At 40.8% G+C, this 27,138-nt stretch overlaps 2 protein-coding genes across 2 annotated transcripts in view; both read right to left on the bottom strand.

The window, feature by feature from the left end:
• Positions 1-14,698, bottom strand: part of osbpl5 (oxysterol binding protein-like 5) — a 51,686-nt gene extending 36,988 nt beyond the window's left edge. Inside the window, exons 1-2 of the mRNA XM_071539671.1 lie at positions 14,617-14,698; positions 2,135-2,196 (exon numbers count right to left, since the gene is read on the bottom strand). The gene's annotated coding sequence lies outside the window, so the exon portion shown is untranslated. The remainder of the gene's footprint in view (positions 1-2,134; positions 2,197-14,616) is intronic.
• A 2,741-nt stretch (positions 14,699-17,439) lies between these two features.
• LOC139661256 (receptor-type tyrosine-protein phosphatase eta-like) overlaps positions 17,440-27,138 on the bottom strand; it is a 48,905-nt gene continuing 39,206 nt past the window's right edge. Inside the window, exons 17-33 of the mRNA XM_071539676.1 lie at positions 26,776-27,039; positions 26,410-26,676; positions 25,632-25,913; positions 24,915-25,064; positions 24,463-24,667; positions 24,177-24,295; positions 23,974-24,061; positions 23,811-23,855; positions 23,701-23,709; positions 23,472-23,559; positions 23,304-23,394; positions 22,806-22,879; positions 22,400-22,534; positions 22,174-22,290; positions 21,631-21,791; positions 19,540-19,675; positions 17,440-19,009 (exon numbers count right to left, since the gene is read on the bottom strand). Coding sequence (XP_071395777.1) covers positions 18,851-19,009; positions 19,540-19,675; positions 21,631-21,791; positions 22,174-22,290; positions 22,400-22,534; positions 22,806-22,879; positions 23,304-23,394; positions 23,472-23,559; positions 23,701-23,709; positions 23,811-23,855; positions 23,974-24,061; positions 24,177-24,295; positions 24,463-24,667; positions 24,915-25,064; positions 25,632-25,913; positions 26,410-26,676; positions 26,776-27,039 — 2,390 coding nt within the window. The 3' untranslated portion in view covers positions 17,440-18,850. The remainder of the gene's footprint in view (positions 19,010-19,539; positions 19,676-21,630; positions 21,792-22,173; positions 22,291-22,399; positions 22,535-22,805; positions 22,880-23,303; positions 23,395-23,471; positions 23,560-23,700; positions 23,710-23,810; positions 23,856-23,973; positions 24,062-24,176; positions 24,296-24,462; positions 24,668-24,914; positions 25,065-25,631; positions 25,914-26,409; positions 26,677-26,775; positions 27,040-27,138) is intronic.

The following is a 27,138-nucleotide window of genomic DNA, read 5'->3' as shown; positions in this document are numbered from 1 at the left end:
TTTGTAAACCAAATCACGAGCTCAGCAGTAACTTCAAACTGTTGCTATGGGGTGATTAAGGCAAACAAAGCCAGGGTGATTCAGTGCTGACGTGATAGATTGGACATGTGGACAGAAATTAAGCCATCTTCCATCTGTTGACCCAAAGTGTATGAACATTATGAACTCCAATATGTCCAGTAGATGGACACTGTGTGCATAATATTGAGCATTATAAATGGAAGGCAGGACCGATAAGCAGTACTATGGAATAGGGGTGGGCAGTATTCATCGTATTCTGTTACATCACCACACGGCCATCTTGGTAGGAAAATAACAGGTGATTGTAATAAATTAACAAGTGATTGCAATCAAATGACAAACACAGCCAATGAGCTGTGTGTATTGTAAAGCACCATATTGGTAGGAAATGCATGTGACATCATGGGAACTATGAATACCGAAAATGTAATGAAACCGACACCACATATCTTTTACTGACCCAATTTTCCACGTCAGCATGTTCATTAAATGTATTCCTCCAGTGTGTTTGTTCCTTTAATTTAAAGCTGTGACCAGAATGTGAAACTTGATGTCTTTGGCGACCCTTTGAGTCCCTTAGTGGTGTAAACAAAATATAAACAAATTATCATTTAATTTATTGTAATTGAGGTAAATGTGAAAATATATCATGATATGGATTTCAGGTCACATCGCCCAGCACTACTATGTAACTAAAGTCAGTCGCCCAAGTATTTATAACCCTTATCTCAGCTCCACACTAAGGGAACGCAACACCGTAGTAAATCAGAGAATCTGCGTGGGTGTGTGCGTTAACACAGACAAAAATGAGACAATAGTAGCCTGGGTGTGAGCTGTCGGGTACAGGTTGATCTTGCCTGGTTAATGTGTAATTTGCTGTTAAACCTCATAACAGATCGTACTGCTTCACATGCCAAGATAAACAGCCAGGGCAAAGCTGAATGTAAACACTTCCTGACTGATATGAGCGGGCAAGTGGTGCTTTCTCACAACGACCACAGTAGAGTTATAACCTGCTACCATCTTAGGGCCGTGAGGAATAGCAAAGCAAAATCTCTCATTGACCTAACCAGGACAGAGCTGAGACACCAAAAACACATGCAATGTCCCTGGCTTTACTATTATTATGATTCCATCACACCAACAGGAACATTTTTATTGTAAGTAGGCTTTCATTTGAATGAGTCTGCTCACTAGTGTTATATGAACACCTGGTTTCCATCTTTAGACCCAAAAAGCAGATGTGTTGAACAGCTGGCTGTCTCCAGCACTGTTTATACAACTAACCAACATGGACCAAGAACCTGGAATACTCTCCATCCAGGAGAGACCAAAATACCCACTGTAGTAATGATGGGAGACTGTAAAAAAGAAATAGTAACTAGTCATTACACATTCTCTACTCCTGTATGAAAGAAGAACATGTACTCCAGGCAAACTGCCTGTTTTAGGGCTTTGCATATCTCTGAAGTATCATTCTGTAGCCAGCTGTCCTTGTGCAACCCCAAACACTCACTCCCTTCTAGGCCAAATGCATGTGACACACCCTGTGCTCTGCAGATCTCAGTTCTGTCAAATTGGTTCTCTACTTTCTCGGCCGCATTCTGTTCCAACTTTGCAACACTGACACACAATCAGTCACGTGGAAACGTGGTCATCAAAGGAGCACCAACGTGAGCATTACTGCCCTAACTGATTTCCGTGATCCAAATAGCTGCAGAAGGGAAATGCACTTCAAGTTCAATAAAAACCTGGCACAAATAGAAAGTAAATGTACTACACACCTTGAGGGACATGCCCTATTTCTCTGTCCTGCTCGAAAAGTGAGTCACCCCTCTTGGCAAGATGGGGTACCAATGTGCTTTTGCATCCATGTCACACTGAAAGTGGACTGACACCTGTGAGACAACAGGCCCAAAAATAAAACAAGCACACCCATGTACGAAATCTACACGTGAGGCGTCACAGCCTGGAATTACCGCAGGTGCAAATGGTTTGCATACGCAAACCATTTGATTAACTTAACCTAAAGTAGATATCTAGCCCATTTAACCGAGCTGGTGCATTATTAAGACCATTAAAGTGTAGACCAGCAGGTGAGAGCTCAGCTTACCTTTCACCTGAGCCGCAGGACACACCACATCCAGAAGCCTTGGTTGGAGCAGCCTGTCTCACCTGCAGAGAAACAAACAGAGAGTAAGGTTTCACTCCAACTCACATAGTACAAACAGACAAACTCCCTCCCTCCCTCTGTCCCTCCTTCCCATGCTCCTCCTGGTCACACCACCATAGCCTGTGCTGGAGAGGGAGGGGCCCCACCCAGTCCCCGTCCCAAGGGAGCCAAGCCAGGGAGCCGTTAACGTCTCTCTGGGCCAAACACACAGCCTGTTTACCACCGCTATACACAACACTGTCAGTCAATCACTGCTAGCTAATGTCGGATTAGGGCAACAGACCCGCTTTAGCTGTCTATCATTCTAAGATCCAATCCAATTTGTGCACAATAAGGCCCTGAAAAAAGTCATTAAAAGTGACAGTGAGTATGACTGATGGCGCTCCATTTTTCATGGAAGGAAGCAAGATTCTATTCAGAATGTTTACTGAGTCAATAGAACTACAGCAGCAGTTACAGCCAACTGTATACACACACACACACCTAGAGCACTACTCACACTAAACAAACACACACCCTAGTTGGAGGTAAATCCAGGAAAACTTGAAGTGAGAAAAGGAGCGGGTTGATTGCTGCAGGCAGGGTGATGTCCCCTGCTCATTTACATTTACAATTTTGACTCTCATTCTAATTGGACATATTGGACACATGTTGTGTTGTTGCCTGCTTGAAATTTTGTTTTCAAAATCCCATTCTTGTCTCACTTTTGTTCTCCCTTGAAATGCTGCTTAATCCTGCCTGTGCAAAGAACAATGCATTCTGGAACAGCTGGGATGTGTGATAAGCCACAAATCCAAAAAACAAAACACGCGCGTACACACACACACATACACACACACATACCCTTAATGTACACCAAATACACTCATATCATTCCAAACAGACGTGAAACCACTTCCACAAATGCAATACTGTAATCACTAAACCTCAATATTTCAGTACTGCATCATCTTGCTGCAGGGAAACAGTTGCACACACTTTTTACACATCTATCATATATGACTTCTCAATAACTACTTCCACAATATAGGCTTGAAGAAATATTTATATGAACAGTAGAGGATTGTCTCTATGTTACAATTAGGGCTGAACAATTAATCAAACTTTTATCGAAATCGCAATATGGCCTACAGCAATTTTCAAATCGCAGGAGGCGCAATATTTGTTAAAGGCGAAATGTGTGTCAAAATACCATTTTAAATGAAATATTGTCATGTTGCAGAGATGTCCTGGCCTACACATCATATTCTACAGACTTAAGAAAATCCGCAAAAATCACACCATAATCATTTTAATACGTTTTTCAATGAAAATGAGAATAATGATGTAAAAAGTATCATTCCCTCTAATATCGCAAATCATATCGCAATTGCAATATCAGTCAAAATAATCGCAATTAGATATTTTTTCAAAATCGTTCAGCCCTAGTTACAATACGGTATGAATGTTTTCATCAGGAACATGTAGCAAGGAAGTGTGTACTTGGATTACAGGTAAGAAAGCTTGACTTTTAAATTTTCACTCAAAACCTTTCGAGTTTTCCAAGGTGTTCCCATGACTGAATGAATCCTGCACGTAATTCATCACAATTCTAGTAGATCTAAAGATGACTTGGCCTGGATCTCTCAGGCCAACACCGGTCAAGGATCTAATTGCAAACCAAAGAGTGTAAAATGGTCTGGGTAGCAGGGGCAGAATCTGTGCCTTTAAATCCCACTGCAGAGCAAAGGAGCAGGCAATAACACTTGAGTACATCTAACCTAAATAAGAAGTGAACTGAGAGAGAATCCCTGAGCTGACAGCGCTTGAGGGAGAAAGACAAAGAGGGAGGGAGAGGGGAGGAGACAGGAGCCAAAGAGAGAAAGCAAGGAGAAGAAAATAGAAAGATAGAGGGAGGAGGGAAAGATGGGCTGAGAGAGTCGTGACATACTACTGGGCAGAATCAAACCATGCAGCACTGGTTTTTGTTGTATGATTTGTATGATGTCAACCACGTATGACGACATGAGAGAGGTGGAGTGCGCATGGAAGTAAGTGTGCATGAAAAAGAGGGAGCATGAGAGGAAGAGGAAGACATTGTGACCCAGAATGTGACGTGGTTCGGAGGGAAGGACTCCGGTAGCACTTGGGTCCCAACACTACTCTTTCATAGACACTCCTAGGCGTAGCTGTCTAGGCTTGTCCTACATTTCCTCACACAGACCAGATTCTGAAGTATCTGGGCCTGGGGCCATCCCACAGTGCAATGGACTAAAACGCATGCCACGTAGTTGTGACGCTGTGCATTTGCATTCAGCTCATGACCTGTATTGCATTTCGGCCAACCTCCACTATGCTGTCCAATAATATTAAGTTACCATAAAAATAATCTTCAAGTAACTGGGCCAAATAAAATTCAAGCAAGATACACTGATAAGCAAAGCTAGTCCTGAGAACTGGTAGTTGGTAGAAATCATGCCACATGCATACATAACAGACTGTATGCTTCTCTGGAAGCAAATAACATAACAATTACATCAGAACATTGTGAGCTAGCCAACGGTTTCCTACCAGAGAGCCAAAAGTGATTCATAGGAGGGGTTTTAGATCACAGAGTGCAGGCCACTGATTTATAGTTGTGTCTGAGGCTCAATGGAGGGAAACAATGGGGAAGACATGAATAATAAGTTTGGGCTAGAACTGGCTGCTCCATGTGAGAATATAGCTGCTAAAAACTGTGGCAGAATAAATAGAATGACAAATACAATGACAGAGTACCAAGATGAACAATAAGCTGATTTCTGAACATTTGAGATGAGATTTTACTGATGTCTTCAACTTAGGCCAAGTGATCCAGAGCTGTCTGTAATAAATCAAGTCCTTGCATATCCAAATCTCTACATTATTTACAGTCCTGTTGTGCGTTTGTCAGTGTATAAGATAAGATAAGATAAGATAAGATAAGATAAGATAAGATAAGATAAGATAAGATAAGATATACTTTATTGTCCCACAGGGAAACTTGTCTTGGGCTCCTAGCCACTGCATCACGCAACACATTTGTCAACAACATCACAATGCACATGCATGCAAGTACATAGATCATACATACAAACTCATGCAAAACGTGCTTCAATTCACATGTTGAGTGTGAGACAGTAGTTCTTTAAAATAATAAAAGGTAATAAAAAAGACAATAGTTTCAAATAATAAAACCAGGTATAATCAACCTGTGGTTCTTTAAAATAATAAAATAATATAGTACTCCTACTTGTTGCTATTTAATATCTTGATGGAGGATGGAATAAATGAATTCTTGGAACCGGTTCAGTCTGCAATTTGGCATCCTGAACCATCAGCCTGAGGGCAACACCTCGAATTCTGGGTTCAGGATGTGTGTTGGGTCTTTCAGAATCTTCTGTGCCTCCCTGAAGATAGTGATGTTCTTTTTTCCCTTTCTTTTGATCTTCATGGCCGTTTAGATGAGACGTGCGAGCTTAGACTTTAACTGTGCTGACAGGTTACCATACCATACTTGGATGCCATATCGAATTACACTCTCTAAAATCATTTGATAAAACAAGAACATAAGTTTAATATTTACACCATAGAGTCTAAGCCTTCTCAAAAAAGTACATCCTCTGTTGTAGCCTAGAACAAAGGTTTTCAACATGAACATGCCATGTGAGCGAACTGTCAATGTGGACACCAAGATATGTATATGAAGGAACCTGATTTATGGGTACATAGTGAATGAGTACTGGACTGTGGTCACCAATTGACTTTGGGTCGAATATCATCTCCTCAGTTTTTTTCACATTCACATTAAGGTGGTGAGCATCACACCAATCCACAAACTAATGAAGTGGTGGTGAACCACTAAAGTGGTGGTGAACCAGTAAACTTCCATCTCTCTATTTTTCTTTTGACCTCCCTTTAACTTCCATAAATGTTCCCTGTTCGTCTACCTCTGCATACTTATTTTCCCTAAAGGGTAAATATCTGTCTCTGTCACTCACATTTTAGGTGTTAAACTGATGCTCCAGACTGACTTACAAGAGTGCAACAGGGATAAGCTTAAAATCCTAGATCACCCACATTACAAGCAACCAATAATGAGTAGTGTATAGATTGCAAGGGTCACACCCATAGTGCCCTGACAGTATAATATATGATAGACAAATGCTTCATAAACAATTTAGAAGCAGGGGAAAATGTCAATTTTTCCCACCATACGTTATCTACCCCTGTCCATAAAATTATCCTCCATCTCCCCACCATAGGGTGGTTCACCACCACTTCCCATCCATGTCCTTCCCTTGAGGCTTCTTCCCAGAACCCATCTAAGCCTCCTTAATGAGGCAGTGGGGACTCCACACCTTTAATAAGAGACATGGAAGGGATGTAGGGGACTGAACTTTAGCTTAATGAGAGAGGTGAAGGGATGGACAGAGGCAGGGAGAGCACAAAACAGTCCATGGTTGAGGGCAGGCACTGATTATAGACCTCCCTCTGCTTATAAAAAAGCCTTTAAAAGTCAAGCATCTCATCAGCAGCCCCCTCCACTTCCCTCTTCATCCAGCCGCCCTCATCTCCATCCATGTCCTTCAGCCCACTTAGTTTGATGCAATCACTTAGGCAAGGCCGAAGCAGGCCGCACATAGCATTCTTGTGAAGGTAGACAGTTGTCAAAAGACCTTCAAAAGTAAAATATGAGAAGGTCAGTGTTTGTTTAGAAAGTGAGCCTTTTCAAGTTGTGGATGATTAGGCTAACTCCTTCCTTTGGTCCTACATCTGATAGGCCCTAATCCAAGTGGATAATGTAGGTCGATATTTACAAGTCAAAGCCAATGCCTTGGGTATACAGGGGTTGTTTGTCCAGTTACGCCAAGCCACTAGGAGGACAAATAGACTATGACTTAATCATTCTCCCTCCATGAACAACAGAACAGTCAGAAGACTGGGACACAGGGAGACAAAGTGAGCATTCGCCGTTCCTAATGGCAGCAGATTAGTGCTCTAAGGAATGACGCTCGGTCTAAGGGCACTTAACAGTAAGTGCACTCAAATGCCTTACAGACTAATTATTGCTCATCCCATGTCCTCCTCCCCTGGGGCCCAGTGTCTGTGCCGTTAGGTTTTATTCTGGGCTGGCAGAATACAACTGGCAGAGAGCTGTTGTATGAGAACTAGCAACATGGGACCAAGAGTCAACTGCACCCATCTAAAACAGCCCCCACATCACAATACTTGCTTGGGAACTAATAATGTTGCTGATGATGATGATGATGATGATGATGAACTTCTCTGGACCTGTCGCTTCAGACAAACAAAAACAAACTATTAAGAAATATCCTGTTCAGGTGGCACAAGTTCATGTGAAATAGCCGCACAGCTGGAAAATTTCACCCACAGCTAATAAAATGTAAACACAAAGAAAATGTATAATTTGGCCTCAGTTTGTCTCTATTGTGTAGCCCTGGCACAAGGGCTTGCTGTGAAAATGCATTCCTGAACGTGCATGTTTGTTATTGATAACCCACTGCTCCACAGTGGTTTCATAACCATAGCTTTTGCAAGCATTGCCTTAGCCTTTTTCCCTTTTGAAAAAAGCCTAATAATTAAGCTAGATTTTGCTGCGTAACATAGGGTACATTAACATTATCCTACACTGCTAAATATAAAACCAAAGACAGACACTCTGTCTAATAATCACCAAAATATGATAAATGAAGCATGAATGGCAATTCATCTTCATAAGTGGGTGGTTGGGTTCTTGAATCAGGCTGTGATTACTAAATCGGTTAGCAGCCTTATCACAGTGCTGGTCCGGTACAAGGAGAAGTAAGGCAGGGAGTCTACCAGTACGGAGATTAGGTTTGGTTCGTTCTTAAACATAAACATTCACACCCACTGTAGGATCTCTGAGATTCATCTGCATTCATCAAGACTCGACCCTGACTGGATGAGAGGATTCCTCCACCAAAACCATAAAGAACCCTGTCCTGAATATTGCAATAATAACCTCATTGAGGTTACTGCCGATTCACTGCATCCAGTCATTCAGGCTAGCTGTGTTTTATGGGAATTATCAGTACGACTAGAATATGCCATTTCCCAATCACATTTTTTGGCTGAAACTATGCGATGTACAATAGTCAGAGAAAGTAGCACAAAAAATGCCCAAACTAACAGTAAAATCTAAGCAGTACTGAATCCACAAAATTATCACATTTTAGCATTAGAGTTGACTAAGCATTCTAATCTTAACCGTTACGGAGATGAGGTCATACTTATGTTTAGCCTTCATTTACGTCTATTATGATTGTAGTCAGGTGATGGGCCCATGTTATGGAAACTGTCCACGCTCTGAAACCTGAGGTCTTTCTGGGAGCTGGTTGGCAAAGACAGCAACGCTTGAGTATCACAAGTTTCCTTTTAGTGTAATCTAACACAGTGGCACTTTCCCCCTGCGCCTGCTTCCTCCAGTAGCAAAACTGCTACTGCACAGTCTCACAAACACACACACATACACATCAATGCTGACCCTAGAAAATGGGGAGGAAACTATTTTTTTTTACTAAAACAACAGAGAGGTGTGATATTACCCCATTAATGGCAATTGATTAAGAAGTAGCCGATGACATAAGTGCCACTTGTCATGTCAACACCAGTATAATACAGGATACCAGGTCCAAAAATCAGAGCCAATCCGACCAAGCCTGCGCAGAGCCACGATGACCCTCCAAAAAGGGCTTTAACAGCCTGATGCTAAAACCATGACGTAATCAAGCCTCTCAGCAACACCTCTTTCGTAATAAAACACTCTCCCTGCTCCAAAAGTGTTCAAAGTGTGTCAAACATTGACGACAACCCTCCTGTAAACTCAACACAGAAACTGCAGCTTAGCCCTTAAAACTGCAGATTATCAGCATCTGACATGGGGTGTCCACAGCGCCAATCATTTTCAGGGACGGGACAAAATCTCTGTGCAAGGCCTGGCGCTCAGAAACAGCTTTTAGAACAGATGAAGAAAACAGATGACAACAGATGAGCTTGGTAACCATTTAGCTTTGATTAAACTGATGTTTTGTTTATGCACTGTAATTACGAAGCAGGGTGGGTCTAATAAGACACTGCATTAGCCTCACAACTTGAAACCCAACAATGAATTGTACTTTAAATGGTAGCCTAGTCTAAAGTGTAATAGAGGAGTGAAAGACCACAGTGTTTCAGCCCAAGAGGAAATGGAATCTCTCTTGGGGCATCATTCTGCAAGATTACACATTTTCCACATTTGACTGACTGGATGTATTGAATACAGCTTCACAAAATCAATTTTAAAAAGGACAATTCCAGTGTGTTTATTTTTTTATGTTTTCCATCCCTTTAACATTAATTCTGTCTGTTTTTACATGCATGTAAAAACGATTACAGAAAACAACTCCTTCTACCTCATCACTGAGAATGAGAAGCTGACTTTGTGTTTTGTAAAGTTGCATCAGAACGCTAATATCAGGCTATAAACTTTAACATTTTGAAAGAACTTCCGTTGAATGCTTCATGTTAATTCGCACATTCAGGAACACTGTGAGAGACGAGACAGGAGGGGGGTCTTTCTTCCATTTTCTCCTTGTAAACAAACATATGACTTCCGGGTCACTGCATGTGCAATTTCTGCATTTTCCTCTCCAAAATAAATCATTTAACCAACAGTTAATGTTCTCTGTGGTTACAGTAGGACCCGCCTTCTATCAATGACATCCAAGTCAAGTCAATGTGCAAACCAAAGCAAGATTCTTCTGCCAGCTATAGGCCCTTTTCACATCGTCATGGTAACAGCTTCTGCATTGAGAAACAGGTGCATTACAACTTCCTATTGCCAGCTCTGGCCTTCACTAAATCTCTCCACAACCTTCCCAAAATTAACATTGGTGAAATACAAAGACTATTTTTGTAGAGTCCTGGATCTAAACCAGAGACAGGCTACAAGATTTTCACCTTGAGTTACTTCTTTGCAAAAATAAAGTTGCCACAAGGTGTATGCACTGGTTTCTCAACATGGAAGCTGTGAAAAGGGTCTATAGCCCGTAAAATGAAATGGATATTAAAGCTAGATTTTACACAATTAGCCTACAGCTTAAAATTGCTGCCCTCTTCTTTACTGGGTGTAAGTTGTAATAATTAGACAGTGTTTGTTTCAAAATATTTACTCTGAAAAACAACTAAGAAGACAACAACTCTGTTTATCGTCCCATTACAAAGCCATGTGTATTTTTTAACATACATGTACAGACAACCATGTACACACAACATAAATATGCAGCTCTGCCCTATATACATATTGCTATGATGATGATGATGTTTAAATAAATTACTCTTTCATGCTTTCATGACAGAAATTAAACAAAATAACAAATGTTTCACCATTTCTACAACAATTTGTACAAAACCTTACAATATGGTGTTTTGCATTTGTCTGAATTCCCTTTTATAACCTAGATTCTGTGATTCCATCTTCAAGTGAGTAAAGCAGCAGCCCCATACACTAAGCTACAGTTCAGTGAGAGGTGGATATCGATTGCAGAGGCGCTGCCGTGAGAACTGTTTCCAGCCACTGCCTCTGTAAAGGGAAGAGCAGTGGATCTACCATCTTAAACCTCCTCTCTATAAATACACACACACCGGCTAAGCCCACCCAAACCAGCAGCCTAGGAACAAACGTCAGGGTTCAGGGGTTAGTCACAAACCTTGACTGTGTGTGTGTGTGTGAGTGTGTGAGTGTGTGTGTGTGTGAGTGTGTGAGAGTGTGTGAGAGAGAGAGAGAGAGAGAGAGAGAGAGAGAGAGAGAGAGAGAGAGAGAGAGAGAGAGAGAGAGAGAGAGAGAGAGAGAGAGAGAGAGGAGAGCGAGTGATGGAAGCAAGAGACAGAGGAAGAGTGAGAGAGCTTAGAGAACAGGAATGTAAAAAAAAAAAGTGTGACAGGAAATTTTGCGATACAAAAATTTGACGATATGTATTGTTGAATTTTTCATTACCCTATTTTTTTCAGTTTTTGCTCAAAATATTGTGATAATATCAAACTCTGAACTCAGTACTGTGTCAGCTGAATATATCGTTACCTCCCCATTAGAGAATAAAAATAGATTGTAGATTATTGTGATGCCTACATGAAAGGTTAGTGTCTAGAGATGTTATACACTGTTATAATACTGGTGTCAGCATAGAAAACTGCTAGGATGATAAAAGAAGAGTTGTCTCATGGGCAAACTGAGGGTATAACAAAATCCACAATGATGCCTAACACCTTTAACGGCTTCCTACAATGGACCATATGTCATCTTGTGTGCGCTCTTTTTCTCAATTTAATGGAACAGCTAAATCATAACCTTGAAAACATCCGTATTTCTTATTTTATTCACAGGGAAATCAGTTTTTTCACTGGGAAAGAATGGCATTCTGTGAGAGGAACCTGCTTTGAGACATATAAAGGCCAAGTTACAGCTGTAAAGTGACTTAGGACAAAAAAACTCCACAAGAGCAGAAGGGGGGGGGGATCTTGGCACAATGGAGGCTGCTAAAAGTGCGTTTGCTCTCTGGGGGCAGAGAGAGACAGATTCAATATGGAGCAGTATTAGCCTAGATTCCCCCACTAGATGTCGGGGAAAGCATTTAGGTCTCAGGGGAGCTGGAACGGCACTGAGCCACTTATCAAACCCTGGAGTAGGACGCTCCCATAGTAAAGAGCTGTCAGATTCAAACTAATGGTTTAAGGTACACCAACTAAAGCCAGTGTGCCGCTCCAAGGGAAAAGCACACCGAGTATTAACAGTTGCACCACAGGCACACATACAAATTAAGGCATGCAAAGCGGTAAAGATGTTTTAAATGCACAGGTGTACAGCCATTGCCGGCTGCTGGGGTTCAAAGAGGGGGTGTCTCTCCTTACTGCTCAGCAGGTTTTGTCTCTATTGGGCAGCTCTCTGGCATCCATGACTTCCCTCATGACAGACTCAGCCAACAGATAAAGCTGAAGATCCAGCTGGTCATTCAAAGCAAGTAAATGGCTTTGCTGTGCTCAACTGAGGTTCCAGAGAAAGATTAGCAATTCACCAAACACTGATATTGACTGTAAGAGTGTGACCTCAGGTGGCTCCTGCGGTAGAAGTCCATAGAGATCTACAGTACGTGTTTAGGCATGGTGTTTTTTTGAGCATTCCTCAGAACAGCATGGGAGTTGGGACATCTGTTGCTGTAACTTCCTGCTAGAAAAAGCAATGATAAAAGATTCAGCACTCACCGCCCTCAGAAAGTGACTCAGGCAGCTCTTCACATACATCCCTCTCCTTCCTTCATTCACTATCACTCTCCATTTGTCATTCCTGGCAGAGGAAAGCCACAGTTCTAGTTGATAGGCTTAGGGACCAACACCATTAAATCTCTCTGCCTGATTAGTGCAGGGCAGATTCTCACACGGCACAACAAAGCTTTGGATGAGAACAGATCAGCACAGCAAACCTCCCATCAATACAAAAACCTCAGTGACCCCAAATTTCATACGTTCGAGAAACTCAGCTAAAACTGTGCCTAGATAGAGACATGTTGGGTTGTAGAAGATTAAAAATCAATCTAATGAAAGGAAAGAGAAATATTTATAGCTACATAGACCCGATAGCAAACATAAACAAAGAGGAGGACAGACAATAAATGGCTGTTTTTGTTATGGATCTTGGCCTATTTCCAAGTGCCAGTCATTATTATTGACTTTCAAATGCCTGGTGTGTTACCAACTCTGCTACTGACACTATTTGCAGTCTGACATTTTGCGGTCATTCAATATCAGATCAATTTTTTCCAATGCAAGTCAGAGTCTGACAGGGAATTCTAAAGTTGGACCAAGCCCTTTATAACCAAAATGTTCTGCATAACCTGCTCTGAAAGATGGAGTGTAGCACCCAAGTCCAGACAGATGGTGGAAAGAAGGGGGCAACAAGGCAAATACAACCAGAAGAAAAAAGTGGGGAACAAGAGCCAGGTTGTTGCACAGCGTTTTCTCACCCAGCTGCGATTTTCCCAATGTCACCAAACATTTCACTTCTAGCACTCTGGCAATCATTTCCATTTGTGCTTAGACTGTCTTCTCTTCAGATTATTTTTTCCAGTATTTTCTGCTACATGTTCGAGTAAAACCTTACCCATTAACTAAAGTGCACCACTGTGTTATTCTCCTCTCTAGCAGAGCCTAACTACACCTAATACCACACAAATAAAAAAGATGAGCTCCTCTATCTCTACTAAGAGCAGGCAGAGATGGATATGGTGAAATGGCACAAGTGAAATCTCCACATTTATTCATGATCTCATCAAGATCAGATATCTTAAACCCCTCTGTTCATTTCTAGTCATGTTGATCACATTCAGACAGTGCATGCTGTGCCATGAGAAGGAAAAAGCATCACAACACAACACTCTCCAAAATACCCTAACATTAGCTCTGAGCACTTCAATATTAGCTAGGAGAGGACTTAGCAGAAAAGCTTGTTGACAACCATCATGTGTTGGTAGTGAACACATGAGAAAGGTTACAGCTTTGGCAGCACACCAGCAACAGAGGGATATACCGCTGCAGAGATGTCTTGGCCTGCACTGTTTGTATTTGACATTGAAGTGTCTACAGCCCTATATGTCTCTATACAGTCCTCTGCAATTACACACTGCATTATGACTACTGCATGCGATACATCGTGCATTACATGTGTTGTACTGTAATGTAGATACACTCACTATCGTAGAGTGTATCGGCATTGGTTAGTTGAGGTTATTAACAGGTCATTGCTATGGTCAGCTTTCATATGACTAATCTGCTCTGTCACATGCGTTTTACAGGTTATCCATTCAAATCATTAACCGCTACACTTGCAGCTGGTTATACTAGAAAGGTATATCTAACAAATATGAGAAAATCCTACAAAGCTATCCGCCCTTGCCTGTCATAGCCAGCCCAGACATCGGCTAGGTTCATGGTTGCCATGCAAACAAGTGACAACCAAGCTGCAACCGCATGGGGCATCGTCCGTTCAGCTAACGCGCTAATGTGGTGCTGTAGGTTTACTTTGTACCTAATAACGTCACTAGTAACCGCTACCCAGCCAGCCGGTAACCCGAGAGAGATAAATACTACCACCACTGACCAAATACTTCCAAATGTTGTCTCGCTATGACAACGTTACATAAAATTGACGTCTGGATAATGGATATTGAAAAACACCACTGTGTCAGCCAATGCTAGTTGAGCCCCGCTAGCTAGCTAACGTTAGCACGTAAAACATGTAACTGTTAGCAGTTAAAGAAAAGCAAGTAACGCTAGCCAACTAAAAATAGCAAGTTCTGTTTCTCGCCGTGTTGATTCGGTATCATCAGATGAATAGTTAAAGATAAACTTACTGTGTGTCGATTACGGTAACGCACATGCAGTTGTTTCAGACCTTCCTTGACAGTCCTCCACTCTGGCACAGCTTCATGGCACGGGGTCTAGCCAGGCTGGAGGAGCAGCGGGCTGTGGCAGACGGCTGGAGGCGGCCAGAGAAGTTGCTCCGTCTAAACATGGAGAGTGTGGACTGGATCCTCCTGCTGCGGTTCATCTGGCTCCTGCAGGGAGCTCTAGCGACCCCAGCGGACACAGCTGCGTACAGCAACTGTCCAAGTGGGATTTTGTAATGCTTAACAGGTCATATTTATTCAGTTTGATATATACCACCTCATTAAGAAACATATTCCTTAGTCAAATAATTAGTAGTACTCCAGCGTACCAGAATTACTTAAATCGACAATTTTATTCATCTATATCTGTACTAGACATATTCCTTAATTTATACTTTTAATTTCTGGTATACTACGTCTTTTATATGTTTGTATATTTGTTTGTGTATTTGTGAAATATCCCAAAGTAATCCATTATAGTGGATTTACTGGCACACAAGCATTTGATCTCATCATTAAATTTGGAGCACTTATGTCTGTGTCCCATTTTAATCTCAGTACTCTGCTGGTTGCATAGCACAGTTGTTGTGCAAAAACCTCATAACTCCAATTTTGGTAATTTCCATGTGTTAACTTCTATTGAAGGATTACATGGTCTCCTCTGGGTTGAGAAAATGCTCTGTCCGCTTGGGCTTTTGAAACCCTTTCCTGAAAGGGCTAAACACAAGGCTGTTTTTGATATAGTTCCTGAAAAGGTGACATTTTGGAGATACAAGGTTTTCACCTGACAGCAACGATAGGCTAGAATAAATTCTGCAGCCCCCTGTGCACCTTTCTTTATGAGACGATAGGAAACTAGAGAGAGGCAGCCAAAAGCTAAAATCTATTTTTGGATCCAAGTTTGGGATTTCTGAGACATGAAACAGAAATTATGACAATAATAACATACAGAGCTGCAAGAAGTGCTTGCAGCATTGTAATGTACATTACACTGTAGCTCTGGAGAATGGGGGAAAGAAATGGAGACATGGGGGGAAGAGGAGAAAGAGGGAACATGTAGGAAAGGAGAAATACCATTCAGTGATTGAAGCTGACATGCCAACACAATCTCATAACATATTAACCCCAATGCCATGAGCTGCAGCCCCAGTGCTGTATAGGCTACTGTGTGAAAATGATTGCCCTCAAAAACGCCCCCATAATGGACAAAAATCCCCAGAGTGTAGGCCTGCTGTAAGCTGTAAAATTATAACTTTGTGATGCTGTTCGGCAGTCTCTGTATAAAAGCATTTTTCTCTCCAAGTAAGAAACAGAAATGGAATCCATTATTTATTCATCCTATGAGGATCCACTTAGCTACCTGCATCCTCAAAGTTGCCCTGAATAATGCAGAGGTGTGCTAGCTCAATCCTCCTCTGCAGTAGGCAGCATATTCTTCACACTGTTGCTACCTTTGATCCTTCTATTTGACTGAAACAATTTGGAAACTATTTACATGATGAATTCATCAACAGCTGGCAGGAAAGTAGTCAGAACAGAATGCTACCTACTGTAGTTTGTGGAACCAGCTACCTCTTACAATCAGGGAAGCTAATTCTGTCGAAATCTTCAAATCTAGACTCAAATCCTACTTATTCTCGCCGTTAGCTTGGGATCAACACAGTCTTTCTTTTACCTTAGCTTAGGTAGTATTTATATAGGAATTTGCCATTGGGAACATAGCACAGGGCTGCCTCCTGGTTACACTGTGTCTAATCACTTTCTATCTGCTGTCTGTACGAGTGTGTCTGTGGCCAAATATGTCTGAGTATATGGGTTGCATTTGCACAGCTGTGTGTGTGTGTGTGTGTGTGTGTGTGTGTGTGGCTGGTTTTCTCCCCCCCTTTCTCAGATTCTGGTGCAGTGTTTCTAGCTGCCAGTGGACGGGTGCTGCCCCGGCTCTGACGGTCGTTGGCACTGGCCCTAGTCCCATCCCTAATGCTGCTCCCACCTGGACGTGAATTACGACTATGTGTGTGTGTGTGTGTGTGTGTGTGCATGCGTGTGTGCAGCTGCGGGGATCCCTCTTTTCTTCAGCCCGCCCAAGGTGTCTTCCAATTTTTTCCTACTTTTTCTTGGGAGTTTTTCCTTTTGTGCAATTAGGGTCTAAGGCTGGTGGTGCCGGGTAAGTTAGGCTACATCGAATAGGTAGACTGTTTGTCTGTCTTTTCTGTCTTATGCTTTTCGCTAGGCCCCTATGCTTGTCCTATATCATTTTGTTCACCACTGATTTTTGATAAAGTTAGATCTAGTTAAGCTCATTAAGCTCATTCTCTGTAAAGTCAGACCATGGAGTTTTAGCTTGTAAACTGTTATACAACAGAAAAACTAACATATGTTTTGAATGACGTCGGCTTAGGTATCAAAAATCCTGGTTGTGAATGGATAAAGCTGATGGGGACAGTAAAAAACCTCTGTAAATCCACTGGAACTGCTATGTGCTATTATGTAAAAGAGAGATCTGGACCATACACACACACACACACACATACACACACACACACAGATGCAAATCACACACAGGCACATAGCCAGAGACAAATACGGGGAAAAAGCGTAATAACATCTTTAATCCCATTTTGTTTGACAGACTGAAGAGTATACAAATACTAAATCCTTGCTACTTTTTTCTTTTTGCATTGTACCAGCAAGCATCTTTTAAAGCGTTTCAACCTCTAAAACTTTCTGACTATTTGCTATTTTTGTTTGTCATTAAAAAAAACAGATATAAAAGATATAAAACAGATATAAAAACAGAAAGTGCATTTAATCATTTTCATAAACAAATATCTTATTGAAGTAAAGTACATTATAATACAAAGGCAATAAAATGTCGACTTCACAAATCTACAGGATAACCACACATACAATTATCTTAAAAAAAAAAAAAAAACGTACCCGCCTCATGGAAAAATCTGCCCTTTTCTGAGCTGAAAATAAATGTCATGCTCCTCTGGTGATCCAAACATCACAGGAAATGTCCATAGATAGATGAGATGTGCAGCAGGAAGTGACATAACATTGTTATTTCTTTAAGGAATGTACAGTGCAGAAAACAAAACAAAGGAGACATAAACAAAACAAAACAAAACAGTGTGACCTCTCAGTCCTTCGTAGTAAAAGCTGTTTTAGGCACTGGTGCAGTATGGGTCTTCTAACACCATGTCTGTCAATGAAAGGCTCACTTTCATGTTCAGATATTGCTTGAGTTCCTGAGTTTGTGCTTAAGGTGACTTTTCAGTGTCGTCTACAAATATCAAAGTGAATCAATCAAACGCAAGGAGAGTAGCATATATTCAGTGTCACAAAGCACTTTTGTTTTTTCCTACATAAAAATTACACCAGTAAGGACAGGCACATCTATAGATAAAAAAAAAAACAGGTAGAAACAAAAACAGTGTAGAAACAAAAATGCATCCAGTTGATTATTCAGAACAGTGCATACAAATACAAAAAGACAAAACAAACAAACAAAAACAAACAGCAAAACTTCTCATTCGCTAAAGGCATTGCACAGAAACATCTAGAATAAAATTCTAGATATTGAAACACTCAAACTCATAACAGTTTGCCTTTTTAAGCTTTGGCCTAAATCACAAAAAACAACAAAAGTGTGCCACCTATTGGTATTAAAGGGCTACAAGTTTTGAAGAGGCACATGGTGCTTCACTGAATTATTACACCAGTAACCTTGTTGTAAAAGGCAGTTACATTATTCAAATCATTCAGTTAAATATATAGAATGTTTTTCTTCTTATAATACCTATACAGCATCCAACATATTACCTGAGCAAAATCTTTTATGTCCTTAAATCATATAGTAAGCAAGCAGAAACCAAAACAACTAAGTATATACAAAAATATGCAATTATAAGAAACAAACCTCTGATATATTTGACAAACTTTTATATACAATCCAAATATTTTTGGTCAGCATTTATGTCCATAATTTTATCTCCATATACAGTTACCTCCATTATCACACATTCAACATTTTTAACAAATAAATATCAGAAAACAGAGACTTCAATCCAGACAAATCTTAACAAGAGTGTAAGCGGGGGAATGTAAAAAAAAAAAATCTAGATTTCCCTTTCTCTGCTCAGCCTCTTGCTGAGAGTTAAAGAGAGGAGTGGAAGACCTGAGCTGCTGCCTGTGCCTAGGCATTGTGGTAACCATTTTTGGGCAAACCTTTCCTGGGTTCTACATTCTCGTAAATGGAGAGTGCAGCAGTGTTTTGGTAGATTAAATCCACATTGGTTCCAGTTCTTGATCTGATGATGTCCATTGCACACTGGTTTAGGAACACATACTGGTCCTGCGGCAACAACAAGTACATAATTCATTGGTGTGAATTAGCAGTTGTGATGAGCCATTTATTTCTCACAACGTACGAAGCATTAGGGCATTTTTTTTTTTAGAAAAAATCCTGTCAGGTACACTACCAGTCAAAAGTTTGGACACACCACATTTTTCTTATTTTTTTACAATTTTCCACATTTTAGAATAATAGTAAAGACATCAAATCTATGAAATAACACAAATGGAATTATGCAGTGACCAAAAAAGTGCTAAACAAATCAAAAGTTTATTTTTTTCTTCTTTTGCCTTGATGGCAAGGCAAAGGCTTTGGAAAGAAATTCATACATAAGCATCAACTTCACTATTTATATATTTCTAAGAAACAAATTTCAGGCATTTAAGCATAAGCCTTTAGATCAAAATGGCTTTACGATAATGAGAAACAGTACATTCAATCAGGTGTGTCCACACTTTGGGCTGGTAGTGTACATGTCAGGTATGTGGTATATGGTATATGGGTATAAGGTATATGGGACTGTGGCCTACCTCTGTCTGGACCATGAGCGACCGGTGCATGCGCAGGTCATGGATGATGCCATACACATCCACAATGCTCTCCCTCTCAATCTGGAAGATCAGGCGGTCTATGGCTATAAAGGTACCTGTACGCCCCACGCCAGCACTATAGACAATGCATAGCAAGATGGAGAGAAAGTAAGTAAGTAAGTAAAGCTTTATTTAAATAGCACTTTTTAAAACACATTGTTACAAAGTGCTGCACATAGAAACGTGGCAGAGGATACAAAAACAATAAAAGCAAGATCAAAATCATTATTATTATTCAGGGTTTAGCAGAAAAAAAACAGCTGTGTGTCCTCAGCATAACAGTGATAACATATGCCATGGAAACAGTTGAACAAATGACCCAGAGGAAGCATGTATAAGGAAAATAGGATGGGGCCAAGGATCAACCCCTGAGGGACTCCACCTAGAAGAGGAGTGGAGGAGGACATAAAATTGTTAAAATGGACATTAAAAAATCTGTTGGACAAGTAAGAGGAAAACCATGTAAGAGCAGTGCCAGAAATACCAACCCAACTGCAAAGCCTATCAATTAAAATGCCATGATCAGTGGTGTCAAAGGCAGAGGTTAAGTCAAGCAACTCTAGAATGGAATATTCACCCTTATCTGCATGCATTAGGATATCATTGGTCACTCTTAGCAGTGCAGTCTCAGTCCTGTCTGTGCTTATGGCAAAAGTCAGATTGGAATTTATCGAAGATGTTGTGACCTTCAACCAGTGCAAGGAGTTGTTCAGCAACAGCTTTTTCTAGAATTTTGGACAAAAAAGGTAATTTAGATATGGGCCTATAATTGTCTAACTGAGTTGGGTCAAGGTTGGGTTTTTTGAGGAGTGGTTGGACTGTTGCTGTCTTAAAATAATCAGGTACACAGCCAGATGTGAGAGATTGGTTTAATTATGGAGAGAAGACTGGAGCCTATGACTGGCAGGACCTCTTTAAGAAATTTTGTGGGAATTACATCCAGATGGACGCATATGGGATGCAATATCCAAGAGTTTTTGCAGGAAAATAGGGGTGAACTCAGACAATAATGTAGGACAATTTCCTGAGACTGGGCACAGGACACCAGGGTTAAAATGACCTGAGACCATTGATCTTGCCAACAAAGAAAGATACAAAATTTTCACAATCATCAGTTGACAATGCAGGGGCCGAGGGAAGGGCTGGATTCACAAGCTGGTTAATGGTATTGAATAAGAACCTGGAGTTGTGTTAGTTAGTGCTGATTAAGCCAGCGAAATATGTGGCTCTCTCATCTTTGATGTTTTGATTGAGCTTACTTAATAAATCCTTCATATGAAGGTAGTGTACATTGAGTTTTGATTTCTTCCATCTATGCTCTGCTTTTCTATATTCTCTTCTTTGGCATCAGATGCTGTCATTAATCCAAGGAGATGGATTAACGGCTCGAGCTGAAGAACAGACATCATTAAACCATTTTACAGAGTTGTTAATATTTGGGAAGTGTGGAGAGTACTTGGCCATATTAGAGAAGATGGTGGAAAATGCAGGGGCAGAGTGGTCATAAACGCTGTACTACAGTATACGCTTCTGATGAACAGCAGTTGACTGAAAAACAGTCAAAGAGTCAAAGCTGACACATTTGTGATCTGAAACGGAATCATGTACAAGGAGTTCAGGGTCAAGCCAAGAGTGAAAACTAGATCTAGGGCATGCCCACGGTTATGAGTGGAGCCAGAAACAGCCAGAAACATGCTAAACAAGGTAAAAAGATTTTGACATCATTGATGTGGATGTTGAAATCATCTAGTATAATGGCCCTATGAAATTTTAGCACCACAGAAGATAAAAGCTCTGAGAAATCATTTAAAAAGCTGTTATTGGACTTTGGAGGAGAGGGGGGTAGTGGCAGAAACAACAGAAGGAGAGGGAGAAAGCAATGGAAACATGTAGACAAAGACTGAGAGGCTAAGACAGAAAAGCAGATTGGTGAAAGAAACAGATTAAGCAATTGTTAGTTTCATCAATAGAAATCACTTGGAATTGAGGTCAGCTGTGTGTGTGTGTGTGTGTGCGTGTGTGTTAGCGGACCTGCAGTGGACCACGGTAGGAGAGTGTCTGGAGTACTGGTCCATGTGCTCTCTGACCAAGTGTCTGAAGTTGATCAGGAGCTCGGTGGTCTCTGGCACCCCGTGGTCAGGCCAGGCCGTGAAATGGAAGTGACGCACGGAACGAGTCTCTGCTGTTTTCACCTGGAACACAAACACACGCACACTTCATGCTTATGACTGCATTCATTTAATACTTGTGACCTTATGCAGCAAAGGATGTTTTCTACAAGGCAACACCTGTATTTTCACAAAAAAGAGAGCAGTGACCGCAGCAAAATCGTCAATGTTAAAATCAACACTGTCAGTGTTTATTAAAGTCCACAGCATCAGAGTTAATTTAACACTTCTGATAGTTTTCAAAACCAGGATGTTGCTGTTACAGGTATTATGATCACATATAAACATAATACCTTCATATGTGATAACATGAAATCAAATAATTTCACATGTGGTTTCAAGGGTGATTTTCAAGATCGGACCGAATCCACGCTGTATATATGTCATATTATATCTTGCAACTTACATTTTTGATGTCAAAGTCCCTGATGGTCCAGTCTTCAAGTGGTATTTCAGAGGTGGTTGTCACAGTGATGTTGCCAAAGTGCTTGGTGTCAGAGGGCCAGTACCGCTCACATTTTACCTGGGAAAGGAAGATGAAGGATGTGTGAGACAGACAAGAGGATTATGTGTGTGTGTGTGTGTGTGTGTGTGTGTGACGGTGTGGTGAGGGTGTTTGTGTTTGTACTTACTCGTCCCTGTTCATTGCAGCGGGTCAGCATGACCAGAGTCTGTACGTTCTTCTCCCAGATCATCCTCCAGAACTCGTTGACTGTGGCGGGCAAAGGACCCTGTGCTGCAATAAACTCCTTCCTGGAGTTGTAACCCTGACAAATAAAAACATCATCCCAACCCCAGAACATAAACATCCATTCTGCTCACTTTTCTCAATTCATACATCAACATGGATGGAGATGGAATAGTTTAAATGCCATGAGATGACTACTGTTTTCAGCAACAGCCTTATGAGCCTGAAAATAATGAGTGGTTATGCAGCATTAGCCGGTAAATGTTACATTCTAGTGGGATATTTAATGACACCAGAGGGGGAAGCAATGACTGAAGCAGAGAGTTGGTTTGCAGAGCGTCAGTACGCACCGGGATGTAGTTAGCATTGATGTAGTCATCGAATGGACTCCCAAGGACAGAGAGTTTCACCCTAGAAGAGTCGTCTAGGAGGTGGGAAAGAGGGGAAATGAATGCTTGATGGAGATAAACATAAGGATACATGCTAAATAGGGATGTGACGATGTGATTTGCAATATGGGGTTCATGATTTGATACAACAATATGATGTAATAAATAAAATGTCAATGACAAAGTCTGACTGTGCAAAATTATGTTAATTTCTGAGCCACCAATCTTTCTAGCAATGCCATTGGCTTGCTAGTGTGTAAACAAAAATTTTAAAATACTGTCATTAGAAAGTGCAAATAGTATAATTTCAATGGAGAGCTTGTGAAATTGTTGTATTGTACTTCATCTCAGAGCAAAAATGTGATGAGGTAGAAGATATGACAAGCGATGACATAGTTTAAATAGTGTTATTGCTGGCAGCAGCAGAGGTGCAGAGTGGGCGTTGCTATAGAGACTCACAGGGAAGAACATTGTTGTAGCGGTTCTTGGGCTTGTTCTCCAAAGCCAGAGCGCTTGACTTTGCCTGGGCTGTACCAACAGGCTTCAGGTCCTAAAAGACAAAAGAATTGCAGCCATCATCTAGCTTAAGTGCCAGAAAAGCAAGTCATTATTAGGCTCATGCTTTACCTCAAACTCTTCAGCAAAGCCACAGTTGGAGTCTGCTTTCTGCTTCCTGTAGTAAGCCTCATAGTCATCCACCGTTACAGCCAGGTTTCTGCTCAAATGGACACCAGAGGTCAGACAACAGCAATGATTTTTCCTCAGTAAACCACTGTCGCTGCTACTTGCTGCAGTTCAATCTATTCCTGTCATATGACTTATACTATACTATTTAATATGAGGGATTTATACTCACACTTTGGCCCTGAAAGAGAGAGAGAAAACAGTGATATTAACCAACACTTACAGAAATACTTGTCATTCATTTACTTAAGATTTATAATATGACAAAGATTAAAACCTTACCTCAAGGTTTGAATCTGGATGTCTGAAGATTCTTTGTTGTTTAACCTATATATACATATGTATATAAAAAAAATAATTATGTTAATCATCCAGGAGGTTCGTCTCATACACACTGCCACTTAATAGTTAAATTCAGGTTTATCTATGATGATGATGACAATACCTCCTCCAGTAGATGATGAAGCCAATGGTGATGATGAGGAGGACACAAAATATTCCCAGTGTTGCTCCGACAGCGATGCCAATGACAACTTAAATGTTGAGACAGAATAAGACAGAGAAAAAAAATAAAGGGCCAATTTCCTTGCATGATAGGGACTCTGGGTTTTTAACATTTCCAAACAAAACTGGTTTTGAATGTGGTACCTGGGCTCTGTGGGAGTTTTACAGCAGAGAAGAAGACCGTTGTTGAGGCCAGTGAGAATTCAGTACTCACAAGGCCATCTGATTGCAAGGTCAGATTGGTGAATAATACAATCGCATAACTGCAATATCAAACAAAACAACATCAGTTTAGTGATTTAATTTTTTTTTAAACTTTAAAATAATAATAAAGAAAAATCTACCACACCCTTTATGAAGTAATAATCGCCGGAGGGGCATTTTGTTACATTATCCAGCAGTTCACCAACAATATGTTTTCTGTTCTTACTGATACTGTTCATTGGCCGTCAGGACACCATTGCTGTAGCCATTCCATTTGGTTGCGTCCCCAATGTTTATAACCAGCTGGTTCCCTCCGCTGCGGGATTGGATGAGGTTGTCTTTGACTGTTGCCAGGTATACTGAAGTAGCCTGTCTGGTCCACTCTTGATACGTATTCACTAAGTACTGCTTGAGATTAGAAGGATCTACAGCTGAGGGGGAGGAAATTAGATTTGTTATATTACAATAGTCAATGGCTTTTGACAGCAAAGTTCTTAACAAGAGTCTATATTCTTCATGAAATAAGAAATACACATTTACACTAGGAATGACTAATTCTAACTCCAACTCCCAAGTCATGGAATATAGTCATGTCAGCACTAATGGATTAGGACAGGATTATGACATGGTTACGACAGATATTGACTGACAGAGTAAGAAAAGACAAAGAAAACCCACCATTGATGTTGTTTGTCACCAGCACCCCAACCTGGGTGATTGGCCCATTGATGGCGTTCAGCAGGCTGGGGTCAATCTGAATGGAGAACATGTTGTGTTCCGTCTCAGTCACCTTCACCAGTGACACATAGTTCGGTGGTATCGGTGGGTCTTCAGACAAAGAGAAGAGGAAGAATACATTATTGTAAATACTTACACATATATTGCACAACAAGAGAAAAGTTTGCCACCTGTTTTGTCTGTGAAGCGGACTAATATAACAGCTTGAAGTATCAAACCAAAGTATATCAATTGTACATTCAAAATTTCTAATAATTCCCAACATCTAGGCTAAGCTATGACAACATCACACAAACAACAAAAATCAAGAAGACCCAAGGCAACTTGCTTGGGCCTTCCCATGATTTTTGTCACAGAGGAGATAGCGCAGTCTACTGACCAGTAGAGGAAATTGCCACAGATGTAAGCCAATGAAACTAAATGAGCATCCAAAATGAATGAAGTCTATGAAACACTGTCCCCCATAAAGCTTCTCCTTACACTAACCAACATATAGAAGCTCTCCATCTAGTGGTGATTTTAAAAACAATATCTATGCATCTTAAGCACTGTCAAACACTTGTAATGGACAGTTTTTGATCATATTCATAGAATTTACAATTACTTTCTATTGTTATCTATTCTGAATTATAATATCCACACAGAATGATGTCCTACTTGTGATGCCAGTCATGCAGGTGAGTGTTACGGGAGTGCTGGGTTCTCCACAGCTCTGAGTCTCCAAGGTCAGTTTGTATTGTGTACTGTAATTCAAGTTAGAGACAGTGTGGCCACAGTTAGGGTTACAGGTGTTGGGCAAGTAGATAGTGGTCTTGTTGTGGTTCTCTACAGTGAGCCGGAAGCCAGAGTTCAGGCCGTTGGGTTTGGTCCAGGACAGGCTGACTTTGGCCTCAGTTCCATCAGGACCCTCACATTTGATATTTGTCACTGGGCTCGCATCTGCAGGGATAAACAGAAACGAGTCTGTTACAGGGAGAACTGAACATAGATGAAAGACAGATAGATATCCTTGGGTGATCTTAAACTTAGGGATATTGCCCAAATACATCTTAGCTATGACAGTGTTTTAACATCTGTAGTGCATGACGTCCTTTACATCCTTTATAAATCAATTAAAGGAAGTTGTGACCAATTTTCATGAGCCCAGGCACATTTAACAGTACAGGAGACCCATTTTACATCAGAAAAAAATATCAAAATGCACTTTTTGATTAATTATAACAAATAAATAATTCAAACAATATTATGTATCGACCTGTACTATGTAATTTACCACTTTAAAGCTCTGAATGCAAAGATTACAGTCTATTTAACACAAAAACAATGCACGTTTGTCACATTTTACCTATCATAGGCAACTGACAGACAAAATTCATGCAAATAACTTTGATTGCATAAAGTGTCAATTAAATAAATCAAGCTGCTATGAGCATACCTGTGCAAGTGGAAATCGACTCTGGTGCACCCTGTGTTCGGTCCGAGGTCTCTGTGGTCACGCTGAAGTTATACGAGCTGCCAGGGACCAGCCCGCTGATATGAAGCTCTTCTGTCTCAGTTGTTTCATTGTGGCTGATAGGCCCACCTGAGTTACCCCAGGTCAGATAGTAGCGATAGCTTTCTTTGTAGTCGTCAGGTTTGACCCACTTCAGTGTGATGTTATTCTCTTTCTCTACAGCTTCTAGAGACTTCACGCTGTTTGGTCCTGATTGATTATATAGAGATATAAATGTTAAAAGTGGAAAATTGTGTGTGTGAGCACTTGTACTTGTGTATCACTTGTGTACATAAATAAAACCCTCACTTGTGGTGACCATGTGACTCCAGACCTCCTCGCTCTTAAAGTCCATGGGCCCCACTGTTGCCACGGAGATGTTGTAGGAGGTTCCAGAAAGCAGGGAGGAAAATGTATGGCTGGTGTTGGTGGTGTTTTCAGTTCCCTGGGATGACATCTTAGTCACTAGGTACTGGAATGAAGCATTGGCCATCAGAGGGGCTTCTTCCCACTTAATGTGAATGGAGCTGGTTGTCTTCATCAGGATCTCAATGGGCCCCGGTGGGTTAGGAACTGAGGGGGTAATTCCAATGATGTGAACTCAGTTGATTATATGAGAAATACTCTAGTTTGCCAATAGGAACTTCAACAAGCAGAGTTACAACTACTGAA

The sequence above is a fragment of the Centroberyx affinis genome, unplaced genomic scaffold, assembly GCF_046629955.1.
Source record: "Centroberyx affinis isolate AG114_WGS23_722 - 3 ecotype Tasmania unplaced genomic scaffold, CSIRO-AGI_Caff_v1 ptg003487l_1, whole genome shotgun sequence".
Lineage (NCBI taxonomy): Eukaryota > Metazoa > Chordata > Actinopteri > Beryciformes > Berycidae > Centroberyx > Centroberyx affinis.
This window is presented reverse-complemented; position numbering and strand designations above follow the sequence as displayed.